This window comes from Patagioenas fasciata, chromosome 1, assembly GCF_037038585.1.
Source record: "Patagioenas fasciata isolate bPatFas1 chromosome 1, bPatFas1.hap1, whole genome shotgun sequence".
Taxonomy (NCBI): domain Eukaryota; kingdom Metazoa; phylum Chordata; class Aves; order Columbiformes; family Columbidae; genus Patagioenas; species Patagioenas fasciata.
Genome location: NC_092520.1, coordinates 202,678,459 through 202,703,327, shown reverse-complemented (window position 1 = coordinate 202,703,327; position 24,869 = coordinate 202,678,459). Strand labels below are relative to the sequence as shown.

Below are 24,869 nucleotides of genomic sequence, written 5' to 3'. Positions count from 1 at the left end.
AAAAAAGCCTAACTTCATAAGATCAGGCAGTTATTAGGTCAAAAACAGTGGTTTGTAACAAGGCTGCATTGATACAGTCAGTAATGAGGTACAAGCACTGAAAGATTTGAACATCCAAAAGATCAAAAAGATCAAAAAGAATGTTTCTTTTCAGCCTGTTTTCTTCAAAGTCTAAAGAATATAGCATAAAAAAAAGCTATGTTAATAAAATCCGTTTCAAAGGCAGAATCTCCCACATTGGAGGTATACATGGCGTACGGCAAATCTGCTGAGTATCAGGAATACAAATTGATAACGTAGCGTGCAGTTGATGTACTTGGGGCTCCTTTTCCACTGGTAAAACGAGTGTGCCGGTGACAGCCCCTTTTACATGAGTGTCTGAGCCTCAAACCAGCCGGCAAAGCCGTCGCAGCTCCTTGTCATGCGTGTGAGGAGCTGCTGGGGCCTGGGCTGAGCTCCGGCAGGTCCGCGCTCTGCACCGAGATTCACCCTGAAGTGTCTTCACTCCCAGGAGAGCCCACATTAGCCAGTTTAAAGGCAGCATCTGTGAGGACAAGGGTTGCAGTGACTCTGTTTAGACGTACCCTTTGTTATATTAAAAATGAGATAGTGTGTAATTAACACAGAATTCAGAAAAAAATCTGAAATTATTCTTGGAAGCTAAGGAACAGAACTGTTTAATTTTCCACAGAAGCCTGGATGCATTCATATGCAATCTCCTGGGCAAGAACTTCTAGCAAAAAATGAGATTTTTCAGTGTTTCCTAGTGATCTATTACCCCAGTAAAACACAAGTCACTTTAGTGGAAATTGTGAAACCAACAAGGAGCTGGTTTAAGCTTCTTTCTCCCCAAACATTCTGTAATACAAACCAAGTACGCAGCACAAATAACACAGGAGAAAGGACAGAGGGCAAGACAAAAGGATAACATGATTTGATGAAAAAAAAAGAAATTTTAAAAAGTTTAGTTTTAATAGCAATTGTTTTTAAATCAGTATTTCTGCTTTTCTTAAGTCTATTATTTCTAAATACACTGAAAACAGATTTTTGGTGGGTTTTTTTAAATATTTTAACAGAAACTCTAAGCTTTCTCTAGAAAATTTCCATGGAGGGTACTCTGACAAACTTCAGCAATTGCCCAGTAAACTCTGGAGAACTGAGTTTGTTGTTAATGCTTTATTAAGAAAACCATCTCAGGCACTGCCTAACCTAACTAAATTCTCAATATTTAAGATATTTGTTCCCCTAATTTCTTTTTAATTGTTTGTGAGGGAATATTTTTGTTTGTTTGAATTAATAGTTAACAAGCCCTTCATAAAAATTTTTTATAGTTAAAACTCAGTAATTTGGCTGGTACTTTTTCACTGTATTAATACAAATCTTGACAGATGTTACACAGTTCTCCATGTCAGAGGGATCAAGTACACCTAATGTTAAAACTATTCCTACTGTTGGCAATGTTTCACTTGGTAACGATTGAATTGATAGTAATATTTAGTAATCTACGTTCTGCACAATTAAGAATGTGGAATGTCACAATCAGCAGCCCAGAAGGAAGATGCTGCATTTATCAGATGTGAATGTTACTTAGACATTTGTTTCTATTGTGCAAGAAGAAATTATCCATAATGTCATTTTATTCATGGGAATAAATTGCACATGAATGGTTTGTGTTTGCAGACAGAACGTAAACAGTCATGACTTTCTGAAATTTGCTGGTAGGAGAATGGCAGCTGGAAAACAACAAGTTTAACTGAAATTGAGCTAACACAGCTTGGCATGGCTTGGAGTTGGTACATTCCCTAAGATTTCCAGGCCTTCCATGATAGGAAGAGTGATTGGTTTTTTTTCTTTCCAGTGGAGTTGGGGTTGTCCTTGTTGTTATTTTCACTGAGACAGTGAAAAATTCAATGTGCAATTTTTTAAAAAATCTTATTTATTATTCCCTCAGCTTTTGTTTTGTACACTGACATAGAGAAGTCCATGTTAGTAACTGCATTTTCCAGCTTAGGCAGTGACACTTGAAACATGGCTAAGTGGAGGAACCTTTTGAGGTAGTATAAAGGATTTTATCATAGCTAATACCTGTTGATTTTTTGTTGTGTTTTGGAGATCCCAGATGTTCTGCAGAGAGGTGACCTAGCAGAAGGCATATGAGTAGTAGGTTAAATACTGACTTTCAGTGAGTAATGTTGTCCTCTCTTTTCTTATGGCGACCTGTAACAGAAGGTTTCAGGAGCAGCAAGGCAACTACTATATCTGTTTTACGTATCAGCTGGGTGATCTGGATAGGCGCTAACGAAATAATTAAACCAGACATCTCCAGCACAACATGCCATGGGCAGCATCCCCTCCCTGCTAATCTGTGCACCGTGCTTCAGGGTATTGTGGGGCACCACTTTTTGTGTAAGCTAAAGAGTGAGGAACACTGTTTTAGACTTACATGTAAGTATTTGTGAAGGCTATACCTCTCAAAGAAACCGCAATAGTGTGCAACTGCATTGGCTTGTGGAGCTCCGTGGTATTTTGTAACTCTTAACCCAGCTCTTTTGATACACTCTGTAGCAGGTAACTGACTTGAAAAGGTGAAACTGAATTTGAAACAGGGAGAAAGAGAGAAAGCAAGAGATAAAACAAACACTGGCTGTTGAGTGGAAGGATGCAATATTTTTCAGAAAAGTTTCCTATATAGCTTAGAAAAAAGATTCCTGACCTGTACCTGGATGTTAACAGAGCAAGTGAACCACACTCATGCTGACTTCCAGAGCTTGCACATCCCTATTGACAGCGTTTTCAATAACAGTAGGCATTATATTTTCTTTTTCTCTCTCATACTATATTAATTTGTACTATACAAATATTGTGATTGCAGCCAATTCAAGAAACACACTCTCATCTTTCTTTCCAGCCTGTCAGTAGAGCAGTGACACAATGCTGGCTGTTGTTCTGAAATCTTGAGAGCTTTTTATGATTCTTTAACACAATACTTCATAAGCTTCAGAAATATTAAATTTTGGGTTTGGTATTATGCTTTTTCATCTTGGCACATTTGAGACCCAAAATATATTCCTTTCTCCATCCCCAGGGAAGGTTAAGTGGCACTATCAAAAGTCATTCTGAAACCCAACAGCTTTCAGAACACAGATTAAGAGCATCTGGACCATTAGCATCAGCAGGCTGCGATGAAAAGACACTAATACTGATTATTAAAGTGACCTGCTTAAATTCATATTAATCTGAAGACTGAAAAAAAAAGGATAGGTTTGTTGGGTTATTTTTCCTCCTATACAGAGAAATTCTCCTGGAGTCAATAGAATTGAAAGACGTGGGTGACAGAAGTGTGGAGCTCATGAAAATGAAGACTTCATATATGGCATAGTAATCGTGAATTGATTGGTTGCAGAAATTATACGTGAACTGGCATGCTAGTGCTAACAAATGGATCTCAGAGATCACTATGATTTATAACTCCTTTCCCAATTCAAATCATGGTGGCCAACAGTAATCTCCTTCACAAGTGTGTTATAGCAATATTCTTTTATAAATATTTACTGTTAACACTCATCCCTAATGATTATCACTGGGCTCAGTGAAACACAAAAGACAAACTGTGATGTGCTCACCACTAATTTGGCAAGTGCTTCGCTCCCTATTTTATGAAGCGCTAAAGTATCCTGTCCTGTAGTCTTTCACTTCAGTAGTGAAAAATGGAAGAGATGCCATTATTTAATGTAATGAAAAATAATCACAGTTCTCCTGAAAACAAATGTAGCAGAAGATTCTTCTAACAGAAGCTCTGTAGTAAACTACACTCCACTAACCTTATCTGCCATACTCTACGGGCATGCAGGGGCTTAGGGTTTGTGCTCTAGCAATTCCATTTTACTGATCAATATAGAATTTTAATAAAACATAGCTTATAGGCTGCATCTCAAATGGAAAAATGAAATTAGAGCATAGGCTTACATGGAGTTTATATCTGTTGTAGTGCACGAAGGTAATTTTTTATTTCCTTTCTTCTGAGCCCATGACTATTTTATGATGTTAGATAATCAGGGGTTTAATCCATGCGTTTAAAAGTGTGTTCTACATAATATGTCCAGTTCATTAAATTTTTACAGACTTTTACACCAGAAAATGGGATCTGCCATTTGCCTTTTCAATAGTTGTGCCAGTTCATAACTACAGTTATGCATCATTAATTTAGGGGAAAATAGGCCAATAGGTTAATAGTAAATCCTCAGATTATTTCAGATTCTCATCAATTTGTAAAATAAAGTATGTCTTTAAAGTGTATATATATCTACAGAAAGATACCTAGAAAGATACTTTTAAATTTGGGTAAAACATCTACTTACTTTACTTAATTTCATAGTTGGAAAAAACTTCATCTACTAATACATTTCAGGAAAGGGCCATATGCACACATCACTGTGTGCATGTATATGTGTGTGTATTTTGAAGTGCATACATATTTTACTGGTACTTGCCTCCCTTTTCTCTAAGGGAGTGTAATTTTAGATGACCAAATATGAAAGCAACATTAAGTTAATTAGGGGAAAAAACTATGTACCCGTAGGATTTAGACTAATACTTTAAATTTATTCTGTGTCATAGGGTGAGGTGAAAGCATAATTTTTTTCATGTTATTGCCTTATTTGTCATTTATGCATTTGGAATGAAGCTTCCTGCAGGGCAGTGCAGGATTTGTGCATCAGCTGTTTTCTTTTGGACTGTTTATGGATTGCATTCCATAACCTTGTCTCAGGATATACAGGACTTTGTGGGAACCATTGTAGAGTCAATCTCCTACAGATTTTACTGAAGTTCTGGGCAGGTCTGGAAAGAGCAACACCAGGGCTTTCTAGTGCTTGGTGGATTGACAATGACCCAGTGACATGTCCTTGTAACAAAGCAGGGCTGCAGCCTCCTGGGCTGTATTTGGTAGAGAATTGCCAGCAGATCAAGGGAGATGATTCTTCCCCTCTACTCAGCACTGGTGAGACACCGCTGGAGTTCTGGGTCTGGTTCTGGGTTGTATCCTTCATTGCAGTACTGGAAAGGGCTGAGCAGGAACACCCTCTGGGGGCAATGTGACATGAAGACTGAAGCAGTCCAAACAGGTTCGCTCAAGAAAGGATAAGATATTACAGATGTGTTTAAAGGGGAAGTAACAAGCAGAGGTGAAGCAATTTCTTAACATTGTTTTTTAACTCTTTTATCTCCCTCTTGCCAGTCAGGCTCTACTTTCTGTGTGCCTTTTACGGCACACAAATAATGGTCTATTCACATCGTCACTGGAAAGAAAAAAAAAAAAGCAAAGCTCAAATCATCCAGGAATACTTCTCTATGGCCAGTTTAATGACTGTGTTCAGTGTGAGTTATACGAGTTCTGCTCTGTCTAGTTCAGTATTCTTCTGTCTCAAAAAAAGTTACTTTAAAAGTGCAACTGAGTTTGAAAAGAAAAAAAAAATCTGAGCTAAGGAATTCCAGAATCAAATTTCCTTATAGATTCTCAGTACCACTCCCTGTGTGTTGTGCCATAGTCTTTAACTGCACAAAAATCAATACCTGTGCGTGATGGTAATGCCCATCTTTTTGTGAGTCTCCTCCCTCAAAGTCATCACATCTGGCACTGAGGTATTTACTCAGTATCAACATCCACCTAGTGCGTTTTAAACACAAGATGAAGTTCTGTTGGCAGTATAATAACGTTTTAAGTGTTCGGTGTGAGTGATAATAAATTATATATTTACGGATGTAGATGGATATATATATGAGAGTTTGCTTGTACATGAACACAGATTAATTTTCAACATGATTAAATGAATGTATTTAACATTTTAATTGTTCATACCTGAGTGGTTTAGGTGTTATCAATTAAATGTCTTCTCTATTTCTGTAAAACGTAATTAGTTTTAAGGCCAGAAGTTGCTATAATATCTTTTTTTGATGTACAATACTATGTACTGTGTATTCCGATATCCCTGATATTTAACTCAACTTTGGAACAGGATGCCTTTGGAGGCTGTTGAATTGCCATCACAGTAAGACAAGTGGTACAAACTTCTCAGTAACATTCAAGTATACTTACTGTACTTACATGGCAGAAGGCAAACTCTTTGTCCCTTCAAGGCAATTTTTTCCAGGTTTCCTAGCAAAGAAAAAAACTCAAAAAGCAAAGTATTTTTTGTGCATACCTATTTGGGAAAACAGAGTGCGCTCACTTCCTCCAGTAGTGATGTCACACAAGATGGGCTATAGTTGATGGCTGGCACAGCTGTTGGAACAATGAAAATGTGTAGAAACGTGTAGAGACTAAGATCTGTATTTGCATGCCAATTTTCAAGTTACTGCTACTTGTGGCCGCCGTAGTACATGTTCAAGATTTGACATTTATTTTGATCACTGTATCTAATTTCACTACAAAGTTGTTTCCCTCAACACCCTGCAAAGATCCACAATTTTGTTACTAGAAATCATAGCATTCTGTACTGCATTTACTGAGAGAGATAACTCTTTGTTTTTCAGAGCTTCCATATGGCTGGGAGAAAATTGATGATCCCATTTATGGCACTTATTATGTTGAGTAAGTTCCCAAGTTCAATATTAAGTTGCTGTTAATATGTCATAACCTAATAGTAGCATTCTCTGTAGTGCTTAGCCTGGCAAGGCATGGGTATGATCACTTGGCATGTTAAACTGAAGGTATACAAGTAATTCTCAGTCATCAGTACAGCTAATGTGTCCAAGTATATTGAGTATGTCTCAAATCAGCAACTTGGACATTCAGTCATTCTCTTTCTCCAGGGTCTGATTTCATGGTATCATTCCAGATGATAGTTGTACAAAGATCATATTCATTAAAGAAATATTTTGTTTTCTATGTAAGGTATGGATATCCAGTGAGGTAAAGATATCATTAATCAATAAACGGAGCAAAACACGGTACTTTTAGCTCAGCTAAGATTCTTTTATGGGTAGTCATTCCTTGCTGCAAATCCAATGTTCACACTGTTTGTACCAGAAGGCAGGTTATTTACACTTTTGTATAAAATCTTAGGGATACTGTGTTTTACTTTTACTTAAAAGTGCAGTTGAAAAATAATATAAATTTCTATTTTCACAGCACAATTCTTGCTTTCATTTTTTCAGATTTTTTTTTAGTCATGAAACAAGAAAAAAAGATTCTTACTCCTCTGTGTAAAGGACAACAGAAAGCTTTTGTTTGAAGTACTGGGTAGAACCTGTTCTGGCCAGTTCTACATAAAATAAGTAAATCAGAGATAATATTTTCTCTGCTTTTTAGCTTAACACAGTGAATGAGACTTATGCAAAGTGAATCTAGATGCAAAATTCTGATACCTGTTTAGGGTGGTCCATTCTCACTCTCTGAACAAAGTATATGGCAGAGGAGCGAGAAAGCCTCTCCCCATCACTGTGCAGACAGCGCTTTGAAAGACTGAGAAAGACCTACCTATTAGTTCCTTTTATCAGAGAAGAGAGATCTTCTGAGAAGGTGGCCCCTGACCTAAAATCTTCATTTCAAATCATGGCACTCAAGCAGTAAATTTATTCTAGTTGTTTCATATAGAATAGAAAATTTTAATTTATGCATCACATAATTCCCTTCATCGCTCAAATCTGTGCCAACACATTGACTGCAGGATCACCGTGGATAGATACTGGGGCTGCAGTTTTTCCAGACCTCAGAAGGTAGAGCTGGACATACAGCTCAGAAAAAGATCTGATATCTGGAAGGCTGGAAGATTAAGATTCCTTTTCCTTTACTGCTGTAACAGCAGCAGTTGTGAATGCTCATGCACCTTCCCTAGCCCTCCTGCAAAACAAATAAACAAATGAAAACAGTGTTTGGCCACTGCCCTGCTGATTCTTTCTGTCCCATTCTCCAAATGCAGTAGCACCTGCTCTGCTACTTTGTCCCCAGCTTGTTCCCTGCCCTCAGGTGAAAGAGCCAGCAGCCCCATCTGCTTTGCTGCTCAGCCCAAATCAGCTTAGTCAGTCCAGATCCAAGCAAAAATATCAGTCAGTTTCTGAAGTCCCTATGTAGTACTATTAATTTCCCCTCTGTCTTTATGCTTGAGTTCTACAATGTCCCCAGGTAGGTAGAGGCTGGAGTTCTTGTATCTCTTTGTACTTAACCCTCCCTGAGTATTTCTGCACATGCAGTTATGCAGCTGCTGGGTGTGAATAAGTCTTCTGCACCAGTGGTTTTTAGTGTGTTTCAGTGAGTAACAGGTGTTGTGCAATTTCTGTGTGTTAATCTCTTACTGAGACCCCACTTTGTTGTTAGCATAGCCCAAGGCATTCTGGCACCGGTGAGGTTCACGCTTCACTGCACTCAGAGAAGGAACAAGTATTTGTCTCCATTTTATGTCCATCCACAGGTAAACAGACACAAGGCACCAAGCCCAGATGTTATTATGTAATTACAGACTTTAAGGCTGTTAGTGCCAAATTTATTAATCCTACCACAGCTAAGATTTGTGGAAAGATACATCAAACCTACTGCAGGCTCAGAGGTTTTTAGAAGTAGAATGGATGTTCACAGGGTGGCATTAAAACTGCAGCCATGCTAAATTCATAAGGAGTTTTATAGTCAGTAAAATGTAGCTGTACTTTAATTTGCTGTCTGAGCTCAATAAGTTTGAAATAAAGATTGCTTTCCATTTTTCATGCTAAAAAGTGTCAGTTGCGCCTTTTTTATTACCAGTATTCGACAGCCGAGTTCATTTTTAACTAGATAACATCAGATTACAATAAACTCTCTTAATTATGTCATAGAAGTGAGTAAATCATGAAAAGTTAGGTTATGAAGTTGCGCACACTCAAGTCCAGTCCAACTTTACATTCAGGCCTTTAAAACTGTCAGTGAAAGAAGGGTCTGTACTCAGTTCACTGAAATATTTGTGTCTCATGGGAAGTTTCTAAGGATGAGCAATGAGGCAGTCAGGTTCACCTTACAAGGACCAGCCATGCTCAGCTCCAATGTTCTGAGATGAGAGGAAAAGCTAAAAAAGATGCAAAGAAAACCTCAAAGGTCTTGCTAGTGAAGTTAGTAAAGACTAATCACAACATCCTTGCAAATTCTATTAAAAAATAAGGTCTTCAGTGTAACCTCCTCTCTTAATCATGCATGAATGTAGGTGTGAAACGTTATTAAAATTTTCATTTGCCTTTTTATGCAGGTCCAGACTTCATTTGTAAGGTGTAGACATTCGATATAAATGAGAAGTGTTTGCTATACATGGGTTGACTTTCATGCAATTTTCTTGTAATTTATAAACCAAGAACTAGCAGCATTTAGCTGTGCAGGGCTATGGAAAGAATGTGGTTATTAGAGTGCACTGGGTCTTTCAGCATTCTAATTGCCAAAAGATTATTTTCCCCTTTAAGGATGACTAACTACAACACAGAGCTCAATTTCCAGACATGGTGCCCTTAATAGAACAGGTATGTTAGCAGTACAGGTATTGTTCTGAAAAATATACCCCCTTCACATAGAATTTGTGACAACGCTCTCTTATTACTCAAATAGAAAACATTATTTCAGGTTGTTTTGTCATTATAATATATTAGTAACTGGAAAATGTGAATGTATAGAGGAGTTAGGCACTAACAAGTTATGCATCAGAATGTGCATCTTTTAGGCATCATGATCCTCAGATTTACTTTGGTGAGTTATAAGCAAAAATTTTAAAAGTTAGAGCCACAAACTACAAAAAACCTATGCGTTAATGTAGCTAAGGAGATAGATTAAGCTCCTTCTGCTGATGCACATGCTTGGACCATTGTATCAGAGCTCGTTATGTTGGTCATCAACTAAAATTTGCATACTAGGCATTACTGCCCATAAATCTCCTTAGAATGTGTTTCAGTTGTCTTCAGCATGTCTAATGTGAAACTCCATGACAGAAACAACTTAGCCTGGCCACATTCCCTGGTGAGATGGCAGAATGGTGCCGATGTCTTACAGGCTGGCTGGTGATGACGGTGCCTACTCATAACACAAGAGACAGTATTTCAACTTCACAGCTAAATGCAGCCCAGAACCAAATCCTGCCTCGAAGAGTTGTCCCCAGTTAGCATATGGTGAGCTAACAGAGGACAACAGCAGCAACTACTCCTTCTTCTCTGCAGAGGAAAATCCAGGGTTCCTAACATGAGAACGCAAACAAAAGCCAGCGTGATTCTTCTGTACAGCCACAATGGCATGAGAACAAATTAGCTGGATTCTCATTTTTTTATTAGGCTTTTATATTTCATATGCATTACATACAATAAAGGAAGAAAAGTGAAGATAAAAATGCCCACTGAATTAGATACTACAAGCAATTAGCAATACATTTTTGGATCACATCCAAAATCTATTTTAACCACAAAAGCACTTATTTGCAACCATTTCTAAAACTCGCATTTGGCTTGTCTTATTAAGGCCTCAGTAATATCTAGTTTATATGCAGTTGAAGTAGCTAGATGAAAGGCTAGAATGTCCTTTCAAGGGAACTACTTAGCTTAATAACTTCTTTTTCAGGTAGCAATTTTTCTGATTTAGCCATGAAGCTGTATAGCACTTAAAATTGCCTGAAAGGGAGGTGTTTCATGTCTCATCAGTCTGGGAGCATAAACCCAGTGTTACTGACTGATAAAAACAACTGATTATCAGTGTAATTTTCTTTTCTTTGACTCCTCTTGGACACAATATTTAATGTGGTTGCTTGAAATGGTTGGAATTCTCACATTGTGCTTTCAGGACTTCACACCACCCTAAAACAGTCAAAATATGGTAATAAGTTGGAGATAAGAATTATTAAAGTTACACCAACAATTTGAATACCGCTGCTAGTCTTCCTGTCTCATCTGCTAGGACAAAAGTAATTTTTAAGACAGCCACTACTGAAGACATTTCCGTGTAAATGGACTAAACCACAAGTTAAACTCTGCATAGAAACTGCAGTGCATAACAGATTCTGGCTGTGATTTGAGTACCACAGGAACTGATGTTCCTTGAGCCATGGACACATCCTATATTAGCTAAAATCCCATCTCTTTTTATTATCACAGAACCACATCTATTATAAGCTGTAACTTAAGTTTGCAAGAGGCTTCCTGTGGCACTGAGATGTGCCCTGCAATTATGGCATGACACTGAGCACAGTTCAAGGTCCTGAATGCGAATCTGTGGTGTGATCTTGGGTATCCATTACATCTGCATGAGATGACACAAAGGCTATAGGAAACTTGCACTCTTCTCGAAGGGCAGCTGAAGACCAGGGCAGGATACTTTAGAGCCTCTAAAATAAATCATGATATCTATCCTGAAGCAATTGATTCAACCCACTGTGTGGCAACCCTGTTTTTAACCTTATCAAATGCTAACATAGAACAAGCTATATACTTTACCCTATATCTGCTATTGAACCTGTTTCATAATTTCACTTTTCTGCTTGTCAGAAGACTACAGATTCCAAGTCTGAAATCTTGACATCTTTAATACATTACAGTATTTATTTCCAAATGTATTAATGGAATGTAATTATATATCAGAATTAATTCTGCTTGAATAGAAAGCTAAAACTCATTTGGTCTTCTGTTATAGAAGACTCTGTCACTGGTCTTTCTGTAAAACCTTTTCTATGGATTCATTTTATTTGGTCATAGGGGATCAGAACCTTTTGTAGTATTTCACATGATGTTTCATCACTGTCTTTTCTAATAGCAGTACTGAAATACATCACGTCATAGGTGGTAATTCACAATTAGCCTGTTTAATGCATGTAAGTCTTGTCTTGTTTAATCAGTGAAGTTTGTCTCCCCTCCATCATACATTTCCAGGTTTGCAATAGGTTAAGGTGCTGAAGACCTGTGATCTAGCTAGAAAACAAAAGTCTAGGAAAGGAAAGCCTACAATCTTAAACAACCCGTCCAAAGAAGAAGAGAAAGATAAAGGGCTTTCTCTGTCTGCACCATAGATTAGAATTTACAAGAAAACTATTAATGAAACTTTTAGGGTACCAGAGTAAATTAGCAGACACATTAATGAGTTATAGCCATGTTAACAAAATAGCAACTCTAGGATTTATCACATATACTTGCTCTCATTAAAACAAATATTCTTTTATATGACTGGAAATATTTTCGTTGCGTTACCTCTGTCCACTAAATCCTAATTTTCCAAGTGTATTGCATTCCCATAGGACTTGCTGCCTTTCCTCTACCTGACTTCTCAATGGCACTTCCATTTACTTTCTTTGAAGCAGTGGTAGGATCTGAATCCCAAGGGACCTGAAAAGTGCTTGACATGGCATAAAAGGTCATTTCCACATCAACTGAAGGTGTTCAACACTTCTTGGGATCTCAGAGTTTCAAAAGTTCCCAGGTCACTTCTCCAAGGGTTTAAAGCCCATGTTTGGGATTGGATTTCAGAAGAACTCAATACATAGTAGCTCAGTGAGAACCAATAGAGTCACATTTGAAAACCTGCCCTTTTGTACATGTGTTTATTTCCCCAGAGTAACGTTTGCAGCGTAAGCTTCTTTTCTCAGTTGTGGCCCTATCATGATCCTATTTTGAGGAGTTGTTCAATGCAGCTTTTTAAACCATTTTGCCTTCTCCAGAAAATGTATGAAACGTATCACAGGACAGGATTGTAGGATTACTCATTGACGATAAAATGTATGATTTAAATTGAAGATTTAAAATCAAGGATATTATGATACTGTGTAGTTAAGGTAGTTCCAAACACAATACAGAAAACTGACGGTATAGTGACAGATGTACTTACTGATCTGTTGTAGAAAATGTAAAACGTCAAGAAAAAATTGTGTACATTAACTTTTCTTATATTTCATATACTAATCTATGTAGTTCTAATCTACCATCTGACTTGGTTTACACAACATCCAATTTTTCTCTACAGTTGAGCAGATATAAAACATAGAACTAAAACGAAATCATGTTCATTTTATTTCCTACGTTAGATGTATTCCTAAGCTGTGATCGTGAAACCGCCTTGTGTTCTAGGCTTTAACTTTTCTGTAAGCAATGAAGTAAATTCACTTACAACTGATGGATAATAATGCACAAATCTGATGCAGATCCTCTGAATCAAGCACAGAACAACACTTGTGTTAAAGACATGAAAAACTGTCACTGTAGTATGCTTCAGCAGTACTGTTATTTAATATATAATCCCATAAATCAAAACCATTTGTCTGTAGCAGAGTTCAGCATATTGACACGATAGGATGCTTCTCAGTGCTGTTCATTATGCAATGCACTAGATTGTCCATTTCTCATCCCCAGTGAAACTGTGTGGAGTACAAGGGACGTGCTCAGGCCCATTGGGGACTCATAAGGGTTTTGCTCACAAACCACATACCTAAGTCACATACAGCATTCTACTGTGAAAATGCTCATTTTCCCCAACTGAACTCAGTTTTTAATCAAAACCAAATTTTTTCCAGCCACATAAATAGAAGAACACAATTTGAAAACCCTGTCCTAGAAGCAAAAAGGAAGCTACAACAGCATAACATGCCCAACGCAGAACTTGGAACAAAGCCTATGCAGGCCCAAGGTTTCCGAGGTACAGTACCATGTCAACTGTCTTAGTTAAGATGAAAGATCCTGTCCTCCTGTTTATGTGACAATTATTTTGTCATGATCTGATTAAAAGAGTATTGTTGCCAATTCTCACAATGTTATCACCAGTCTCCTAGAATTTTCTTCCCTAAATGTCTGAGCTCCCAGAGCTGTGGGACTCATGAGCCACCTAAAATACTGTAACCTTCAGAGGCACAGAGAAAACACAGAAAAGTTGACCCTAGTGTTTCCTAAAGGCTGAGAAACAGAAAGCACAATAAGAGCTCCAAGGTAATTTTCTAAATGAAATCATAAACTCTGTTCTTGGGAATGTACGACTCTTTCTTGAGCACCCGAGGTTGGTAACACTGAAATAATTAATTGTACTTTCTCTAAATTACCATTAATTGATGTTTGGTGTGTTTCTAAGCTAGCTCATCTAGCAAGCATCAATTAAGTTAAAAGCCTCAAGCACTGTGTTGTAGGAGTTTACAAGAATACAGCCTCTCAGTAACATAAAAATTAATATGCTTAAAATGAGCTGTATAAACAGCAAACAGTATTGGTAGAGACGAATAAACTTTAGCGTAAGGTTCTAGCCAGAGAATGAGGCTTTTTCTCCTTTGTAACAGTACAAAGCTCCTCATCAACCTTACCTAGACCCAAATTCGCCCACCTGCGCCCTGTTCCCAAGAGATCCCGCAGCGTGAATGACCTGTCCCAGTGCCCCGCCGGGACGCGCAGGCTGCACGGTACGTCCTGCGCTGCCCGCCAGCCCAGCCCCACTGCGGTGGAAACCACAACCCGTGCACCTTCCTCCCACCCTTCCTCACCGAGCACAGCGCGGGAGAGACGCACGGGGAGCCCCTGCCACCCACACCCCACACCGAGGCACGCAGAGAGGGGACGCGGAGGTTGCACAGCCGTTACGTCTGTCACTTGCTGGATGCCAAAACGCCACGTGTTTGGAGGGAAAAGCTCACAAAGCTCGCCTTATATTTAGCACTGCTTGTTAACAAATGGAATGAGATATTCAGGGGATATTTTCCTTGTTGTAGTTGTGAGGGGAAGATTATGGAGAATGTATGACTTTGTAGACAAAGCTGAACTTATAAGTTAGGAAAGAGGTTTTAAAATTACCTCACAGATCATTTTTATTGTTGTAATTATTTTAGCTACACAATATCCACTTCTAAATGTATTTCTAATATGAAAGAATATTTTTAACTCCCCACTTATAGCTGATCTGCGATAGATAAGAAATACATTTTAAGCTTTGCATTAATACAAGAACTCATAAATATCTTTTTTGTGGAATGCCTGCACTCTTTATTTCCTTGGTTTTCATACACTGTCACCTGCTGTCAGCCAGTATTATTATCTGCTGTCCCTGCTGTGTTGTAACTAGATCAGAACTTTTGTCTTTCTTGTTTGTGTTGACTGATGTAGAAAAACCGCTCTTCACCCGTGATGCATCGCAGCTGAAGGGGACTTTCCTCAGCACAACACTTAAAAAAAGCAACATGGGCTTTGGATTTACCATCATTGGTGGGGATGAGCCGGATGAGTTTCTCCAGGTGAAGAGTGTAATTCCTGATGGGCCTGCAGCACAAGATGGGAAAATGGAAACAGGTAATTAAGATGGTTCCCTTTGTTCTTTTATATGAGAAGCAGAATGAGACATAGATTTCTGAGTCTCATTCTCTGCATAAATACATAGATTTTTCCATATGACTTTTTGTGATAATGTGTAAAACAGCTGCTCTGTAAGAAAAGCTTGTCAGACTGAAATTTCTTGTAATTTTTCTTTTTAGTAATGCCAAGTAGGTTATTTTCAGAATATTTTAAGGGAAAAAGTTCTCTGCATTCTCCTACGTGAAAAGGGGATTGAATGTTCTTTAGTTTGTAGGCCGTTTACTCAAGAAGAGTCTGTGCAGAAAGAAGAGACAGGCAGAGAAAGCACAGACTGTTAAGTGCAAATTTGGTTTTTTAGAAAGAATGTTTTTGCAAATTAATCAGTCGGGTCTTCTAGAACATTGTTCTCATTAGAACCATCGAGACAAGAGTTTTCAGTGTGGCATATGGACACATAGACATCTGTGACCTACTGATAAAGAATCTGTGAAAACTAACTAAATAAAAGAAACTTCATCTGAAGATATTTAAAGCTGCCCTTAAGATCTGGACCACCACTGGAAATATTTTCAAATTCACAGATCGATCAAGATTGCAAACTGCCTTCTCAAGGGTTTTCAGGGTCACATCAGGCCTACATATGGATGAAACATTTTTGGATGAAGAAGAACCCAGTTTCCAAGGCAGCTATCATCTCCTGTAGGATAAGAAAATAAGAGAATAACAGAATAATCTCAGTTGGCAGGGTCATCCAGTTACCAACCTCCTGTTCAAAGCAGCGCTAACTTTGTCATTGGATCAGATGACTTAGGGCTTCATTCATGTGACTTTAGAAAATTCTATAGGACAGAGATCCCACAGCCTCTGTGGGCTCCTGTCCCAATACTTAACCACTCTGATGGTGAAGTTTTTTTGTTCTTTAGACACAACTGGAATTTCCACTGGTGCAATTGGTTACCAGTGAGTGTAGCTGTGTATTCTTGCAGCCCTGTCACTGTGTACCATCTCATCCCAGCAGTCCTTGTTCCTCAGATAATAGTGAGGCTACACATCGATACTGGGACATGTGCATCGTTTTTCCTTCCATTTCACATCAAGACTTTACAGAAGAAATGCTAGTTTGAGGTTTATGTTGTCCCTGCAATAAAACCAAGTTCGTGGTGGCCAGATTCACTGTGACAGTAAAAAGATTTCCTGGCCTGTGACAGATCGCTGTGGATGGACCGCAGCAGCAGAGCAGGATCCTTTTAGTGTGTCACAGTACAGGAGGCAGACACATAAACACACATGGGTACAAATAATATAGATGGAATAGTGCCAAGTGATTCTTCTGGAAATTTCCTTATAACCTTCTTTTATTGTAGCAAAGGAACGATCTGGACTATCGTTATGTCAGAATAAATCACCCTGAACACTAATTTATTGTGTAGGACTCTCCAGGACTTCAGAAGTAGGAAGTGTGAAGGTTGTGAGAAGCATTATTTTAAAACAAAAACAAACAAACAAACAAACAAATTTGCCTCAAGTCTTACATTACAGCCAGCATGACATTTCTGATACCAAACAGATAATCTATATAAAGAAGTAAATATAATAAATAAGTAGAATATAAATTGTTGGTATTGGTTTTATAAGAAAAAAAATAGTCTAACAGCTTTTTAATTCTCAGTTCTTGTTGCCATTTTAACTTACTGCAATTTGGTTCCCAAAGGCAAAATTAAATTAGCTGATTAAGTGAACGAAGGATACAACAGACTTCCTGAAGTTCAGGAGAGTTTAGTAACTTGAACTTCAATTCTCCTTGTAATTTCGTATTACCTAGTACACTGTATGAGAAATTTTCCTTGTTTGTCATGGTTTAGCATTCTCAGATCCAGCACTCAAATACAGTTACTTGCTAATCCATCTAAAGTGTGGGCTGGTTATTGGTGAACTTGTTCATATGCAGTTATTTTATCTCAGAAATTTAATATCCTTGCAACTTACTTAAACTTTGATGCTGAAAATAAATATGGGTGTCAAAATACTATTGGTGATGAGTATTGTAGGCATGAATTGTGATGAGAATATATAGGAAAAATGTGCTTTAAAATGCATAGAAATAACTGGTTTTTTTCTGAGGTAATTAATTCAACTATATTAAGAATGCAAGACAGAAATGTACATTCAAATATGTAATCACTCTATAATTATGTGAGCCTGATATGTACAGAATTACATCTCAGAATAAATTCTGGCCTCAAATGTCTTCATTTTTGAAAAGAGTGGCAGAGTTTTGATGTTAAGTAATTGGAGAATCTGAGGCTTATTATTGTGGTATCTAACATGGTTTCTATGATAATGTTAACCTGAAGGAAGATATCTAAGGTCAGAATATTTATAAAAGTACTTATCAGCAAAGTGCTAGTGCTTGTATTTCCTGATTTCCAAGACTTTTCACACTTCCTGAAGTAAGATTTCTCTCCCTATTCAGCTGTATTACAATCTAATCAACTGGAGATACGACAATAGCATTTTTTCATAAAGCTGTTAAAATCTTATATTATAAAATTATTTGAAATTACATATATAGCTTTTGTCTGTTGGGTAGGCATCACCGGATGATGAATAGGGCTTTTAAAAATAGATTTTATGTACTCTTTTGACACAAACTGTGTGTTGTTGTGCAATTTATGTGCATTCCAGCTCTGATCACAGTCATAGGAGGCTTTGACAAATGATAAAAAAAATATGGTGGCAGTAGGGCATCATAGTAGAAAACTTGAGGACAGTGGCACTACGATCTGTGAAGCAATCTGGGTGTAACAGATCACCACAGGTACTGGTGCTCCCAGCTGTAATACAACTCTGAAGTTTTTCCTTCGCAAGTCTGGTACTTGTTTTTGGCCAAGTGGTAAACAAAATCCTAGTGTTTCAGACCTACAACAGATATGAGGAAAAAAAGGAAGAAAAGGCACCATCACCTTCAGTTCACCAGATCTTGGCCACAGGCTGAAGAGACCAATGCTGTATTTTTCCTAACCGTTAAAGAAACAAGCTCATAGAGAACTAATAATGTAACTTGGGTTTACTTCTCCACCCAAATTCTAATTTAGGGGTCAGGTACAAATGCTATTCAAAGAGAAGAGTGAATGTATAGGAGATATTATTGTCACCCTTTAACATGATTACAACACAGTGATTTCACTTGTAGGTTTCAAAATGAAACAATTTTGGATTTCATCCCTTGGAACATGGAAGCAGCTGCCCAACAGTGACTTGGTATCACTGTGATGCTGTGAAACAATTAAAGCAATGAAGCAAACTGAGTACACTGAGTTGCAATAAGAGATATCTGAAGTCCTGCTGATCTAACGCCACCACTCAGATCCAAGTGCTGGGCCTGAAGAGGTAGCTATAATTGTCCCAGACCCACAGCAAACCTCACAAGCAGACTCAGAGGAACCACATCTCAGTGGATGAGTCAAAAACAGCCAAAATTACATTCCTGATCCCATTTGCCAGATGTTTTAGAATTCCTAAGGGTTATTATGCCCACATGTAAATCTAGCATCTGTGAGCTAATGGCTGTTAATAACACTGCAAATGCCTTTCTAGGACATGTTTTAGCATTTGGAGCTCAATCTAGCTGCTGGATATGAACATTACACTCCACAGCGTCTCTGTCTACCTCAAGACAGCCTAGGAACTGATACCACATTCCTTCCTGAGGTTACATTGCTTAGTCTTGTCTGAAGCCTCACACACTGTCTGCATTTAAGAGGCCCCTGTATCCCATTAAAATTCTGAGTGAACGTCACTGGTAAAAGACTACATCTACATGAAAAGATTTTTATACAGTGAGTGATTGTGAATGACTGCTGTTCTAAGGCAAACAAAGATTTAGGCCTGCGGCTGAGTCAGATAAAAGCTCAAGTTGTGAAGGGAAAAACTTTTCTACAGTTCTCAAGGTTATTCAATAGACTAGATAAACCTGAAACACTCCCACATAATCAAGCTCGGGAAAGATTCTCACTCTCTGTATTTCAGCAAGTTCCAGTTCCTCTGGTGAAAGTTTCCAGGAAACAGCTCAAAGACATGGTGCACAAATGATTAATGGAGTCTGCTGATGACCCTTCTGACTGATGAATAGCTGTGGTCATTGCAGGTTGAACTTTCCAGAAACATATCCATCTGTGGTAAACTGTCATAGCTCAACAATGTGAATCAAGAAATGAGGAAAATGCTCTTCCATTTAATCAGCCAAGCATATATTTGGCCAGCTCCAAGATGCCAAATCATCTGTAAACAATACAGACTTGAGCTTTTTTAGATTCTGTTGTCTTAGGAATGGTAGCTTCACTATATTAACCTATTCTAGAGATAAAAATGCATAAATGTAAGATAAGTTTCAGCTAACAAATATAGATGTCCACAAGACAGATGCCTACACCTACTGTATGAGTAGACATCTGCCACTTCTAGATGACTGTATTAGGATGAAGCCTAAAGACTAGAGTCTATGAATCAGTCCCACATCGACCACTCAGAATTTCTACTGCACCTGAGAGATCTCCAAGGGGAGTGAGCCAGCTGTGAGAAATACTGCAAGAAGTGACCCATGGCCTTGCTACTCTCTGTGGGCCTATCATCAAGACCCATAACAATCATCTATGCATGATGAATTTTTCATGAAACTGTTAGTCTAAATGTAAGCAAATTGGAGAGATTGCACACTTGTTGATCTACAAAGTCATAAATGTTGTTATTCACTTGAATAAGAAAAAAAACTAAAGCCATTTATCAGGTGGCTGACCCTAGAATGTCACTAAGCTTAGGGAATAATTATTTAGTCATCATTCCTGCATATTTTTGCACAGTAAGGCTAATATCTCACAACCTCTGTAAAAAGTAGAGTACTCAGGACAGGAGGAACCAAGGACATCTGCAAAAGGATGCGTTTTTACAAGTTCAATTAGATTCTTATTAATAGTTTGTTTACTGTTTTTCCATTCTCAGTTCAGATGAACAAACCGTTATCTCATCTAATGTCAGACCAGGTGAGATGAAGCTGTCCAGTTTCAGCAACACCAGAAAAAATAAACTCTATGCACAAGGAATGCCTTCAATCATAAGAAGCAAATATGTTAAAATTTAAAAACAAAAAATGTTTTGGCAGTCATCTGGGAATGTGAATACTATCAGAATACCACTACAGGACTCAGCATATCATGACCACACACCATTGAACGTATCTTTTTTTTTTTTCAAACAGCTCAAGTCTCTCTCAAGTGCAATCATTTAAGATTGATCTGACAGTGTTTCCTTTTACAGTATCTGCCTCCATGGTAGCTGACTGTTTACCACAGTTGTCATCTCAAGCAGTTCACTGACCAGAAGCTGAGTGAGGAACTGGTCACAAACATACATAGGATTTTGTTTCCACAATACCAGAAGCTGGCTGAAATTTAGTTAGGTCACCTCCCCGACAGCGTCTTTATCCAGACTTTATCCAGTGGCACCAGGAAGGCTGGCCTCTCAAAGTTAAGGCATTTCATCAGGAACATAGGAGATTGTACTGTTTAACATCTTCACCAGTGACACAGACAGTGGGATTGAGTGCACCCTCAGCAAGTTTGTGGGTGACACCAAGCTGAGTGGTGCAGTTGACACACCTGAGAGACAGGATGCCATCCAGAGGAACCTGAACAAGCTCGAGAAATGGGCTTATGTGAACCTCATGAAATTCAACAAGGCCAAGTGCAAGATTCATGCACATGTGTTGGGTCAACCCCCAGTATCAATACAAGCTGAGGAATTAAGAGATTGAGAGCAGGCCTGAGGAAAAGGACTTGAGGGTGCTGGTAAATGAAACACGACTGGTGAATGGACACGACTCGGCAATGTGCGCTTGCAGCCCAGAAGGCAAATCATATCTTGGGCTGCATCAAAAAGAGCATGGCCAACAGGTCAGGGAGGTGATTCTGCCCCTCTGCTCTGCTCTGGTGAGACCCCACCTGCAGTGCTGCATCCAGCTCTGGAGCCCTCAGTACAGGAAAGACATGGACCTGTTGGAGGGTCCAGAGGAGGCCACAAAAATGATCAGAGGGCTGGAACAGCTCTCCTCTGAGGACAGGCTGAGAGAGTTGTTGTTGTTCAGCCTGGAGAATAGAAGGCTCTGGGGATGTCTTATTGTGTTCTTTCAGTACTTAAAAGGAGTCTATAGAAAGACAGAGGCAAACTTTTTAGCAGAGCCTGTTACATAGGACAAGGGGAGATGGTTTTAAACTGAAGGAGGGGAGATTCAGGCTAGACATGAGGAATAAGTTTTTTACAATTAAGATGGTGAAACACTGGCCCAGGTTACCCAGAGCGGTGGTAGATGCCTCATCCCTGGAGACATCCAAGGCCAGGCTAAACGGGGCTCTGAACAACTTGATCTAGTTGATGGTGTCCCTGCTCATAGCCGCAGGGTTGGACTAGATGAGCTTTGAATGTCACTTCCAACACAAACTATTCTATCATTCTACGATAATGCTACTTGTTAGACTGCTGAGGAAGGAGTATCTTTTCATTATCCTTATGCATCTTCAGGCTAAAACACACTTTTAATATATGCCAAGGTTTCAACAAGTATCAATCTTGCAACTGCAAGCTGCAGATCTGTGAGAGTGGAGCAACATACTTAAAACCAGCTTGTGTTACCAACCTCCCTTAATATACTTTCTTTGCTTGGAAGCAAGGATGTTTCACTCCAGAGAAGGACCTGGGAGTTCTGGTCACAACAGGTTGACCATAAGTGAACAATGTGCCCTTGTGGCCAAGAACGCCAAAAGTATCCTGGGGTGCATCAGAAAAGTGCAACCAGCAGGTCGAGGAAGGTTCTCCTCCCCCTCTACTCTGCCCTGATGAGGCTGCATCTGGAGTACTGTGTTCAGTTCTGGGCTCCCCAGTTTAAGAAGGACAAGGAATTACTGGAGGGAGTCCAGCAGCAGGCTACAAAGATGATCACAGGTCTGGAGCATCTTTCTTATGAGGAGAGACTGAGAGAGCTGGGTCTATTCAGCCTGGCGAAGAGAAGGCTGAGAGGGGATCTTATCAATGTTTATAAATATCTCTATTGTGGATGTAAAGAGGATGGGACCAGACTCCTTTCAGTGGTGCCCAACAATAAGATGAGGGGCAACAGGCACAGACTGGAGCACAGGAGATTTCATCTGAGTATGAGGAGAAACTTTGAGGGTGCCAGAGCCCTGGAACAGGCTGCCCAGAGAGGTTGTGGAGTCTCCTTCTGTGGAGACATTCAAAACCCACCTGGACACATTCCTGTGCAATCTCTTCTAGGTAAACCTGCTTTAGCAGGTTGGTTGGACTAGATTATCTCCAGAGGTCCCTTCCAACCCCAGTCATTCTGTGATTCTGTGATCTGAACCTGCAGTGGTCTTTGTCTCCCTATTTCAGTCTAGCTAAGACTGAAGATTGGTCTCTCCTCAGGTGTTGCTATTAATCCCATGGAGTAAAGAGAAGGAAAATTAACTGTCTGGAAATAACTAACACAAATAAGAAAGAATATTTCAGTCATCATGGAGAGGGAGAATTTCTCCCATCAGTATTAGCCTAGTCAGTGTGGAATTGTGTTATTTCTACTGCTTGTGTTCCTACTCCCATCAGTACAAGCAGCTGAGGAAACAGTGCAAAACACAGCAGAAACAGTATATTTGCATCAGGTACAACCAAAATCATGACATTCTCTGTTCAGCCATGACACCTACAGTTCCTTTCACCAGTGACACTGGTTATACTTTCCTTTTTGTGAGCCAAACCAGGAGTAACCATCAGGTAAAATCTCAACCTGGATTTCTAAAACCACTTTTTTTTCATTTCACCATTTAATTTGGCTTTCCAGGGAGAGGAGATTGAGAGGGCATTGAAACTGGAATTGCAGTGTGAATGCTGTGGTCTTCTACGTACATGAAGATGGAGCTAATGAATGCCCTGCTAGTTCATAGCTGAGATGAATCGCCATCTAGGAGCTGCACTTGGCTTTGTTTGTTTGTCCAGTACACAGCATTCTACTTCATTCGATCCTCTTTATATTTCTCACCATAAAAGCCTCCATGTCTCATGTAACTAATGCCAGCACCGTTTAAGAGGTGTATGGGTAAAATTAACCATGAGAATAAGAATCTCCCCAAGATAGACTGATGCAGTGTTGCTAGTCCTCACAATTTTATCCTGAATCTCCATGTAACCAGAATTCTTTAGAGCTCAACTTTTTTTTTAAGGCTGACTAGGTGTGAATCTTGGGTTAAATTTTACAAGATAAAAGTTCATATTCCCGTCGTCACAGAGGAAAGCTCTGAAGTATCACCATACTATACTTCAGAGGTTTCAAACAGAAAGCAAAGAAAAAATGCCAATTTTACTCTTTATTTTTTGTCATGTATTGTGGCTGTCGCTTTAGCTGGGGGAAGCAATATGGCTTGTGGTTTTGAATGCTTGATGGTGACAGTAAAAATAATACTTGCATTTTAGGAATATTGATATCAATGAAGAATATGGGAACAGAAAGATATTATTTTTCAGTCTCCCTTTCCTATTTTAAAGTATGCAATTTATTGAATTCTGCATGTAAATATATAAACCAGAAGACAGCACTTAGGTTGCTAGAAATTTTTATTACTTGTGGGTTCTTTTCTAATATTAATATATCATTTTGTTTGTTAATTTGTTTTTATTGCTTTCATATAAAACAAACTTTCCACAGTGGTCACAGTAATATCTGTAAATTGCTTTTTACATTAACCAAAGACCTGGGAAAAGTGTCCACTTCTGTCAAAAAGGTACTGAATTCTAATCTTAATGAGATTCCTATGTTAGTGTTTTCTTCATATTTTTATGCTTTCAGTATTCAGTAGATTGTTAGGTGCTCATTGAATGATAACCAGGACAGAGATGAGACTAGACTAAAAGATTTGTATGAATATTTTGTATACCACACTCTGTTGCTGTCTGCATCTGAGGTCTTTGTGTTCATTTTGTTGGATTTCTTGGTTGGTTGGTGTGATATTCAATAGCCTTGTGTTCTCCCCGAGGTGCAGAAAATCCATATGTTGCTATCTGTTCTGCCTGATCTGGAGTTAGAGCTTGAGTCCGTGTTGCCTATCTATCAAGCTACTGAGCATTCATTAAGCACTGCATACAAATCTTTCCTGTTAAAATCATTCCACTTTGCATAAATATTCCTCGAGGTATGAAGAGAGCTATTGATTCTTTATAGCCCTGTCACTTGGCTATTCCCTTGCAGTCTTCAATGAAAATTACTTACACAAACTGGAAAAGCAGTTACAGCAGGGTATCTAACTTGGATTTCAAAATGTTTCTGAAAATGAACACTATGTTCTTTAAGTCACTAGAATAATTAGAAAAAAATTCTTAGGAATGTCTTGTTTTCACCTCACGCTCTGTCTTACTTTGTGGGATGATTCTGTTTCTGCATTACTAGTACAACTGTGACTCTGGTTTCTGACTCCATATCTTGGATTTTAGCCCTGAAGTTTGCCATAATTTAGAAATTTTGGGAAGCTTTATGGTTAGTAGCTTAATTCATGGTGTTTCAAAGCATCACATCAAGGAACATAGATCCCTCA

General features: G+C 38.7%; 1 protein-coding gene across 23 annotated transcripts in view; it reads left to right on the top strand.

Moving 5' to 3' along the window:
* Positions 1 to 24,869, top strand: part of MAGI2 (membrane associated guanylate kinase, WW and PDZ domain containing 2) — a 745,411-nt gene that overhangs the window by 581,113 nt on the left and 139,429 nt on the right. For 16 of the 23 annotated variants that reach the window (XM_071803473.1, XM_071803465.1, XM_071803462.1 and 13 more), the window contains 4 exons: positions 6,532 to 6,589; positions 13,488 to 13,609; positions 14,238 to 14,357; positions 15,055 to 15,237. In XM_071803473.1, coding sequence (XP_071659574.1) covers positions 6,532 to 6,589; positions 13,488 to 13,609; positions 14,238 to 14,357; positions 15,055 to 15,237 — 483 coding nt within the window. The remainder of the gene's footprint in view (positions 1 to 6,531; positions 6,590 to 13,487; positions 13,610 to 14,237; positions 14,358 to 15,054; positions 15,238 to 24,869) is intronic. The other 7 variants (XM_065829756.2, XM_071803478.1, XM_071803468.1 and 4 more) reach the window with 1 other exon arrangement.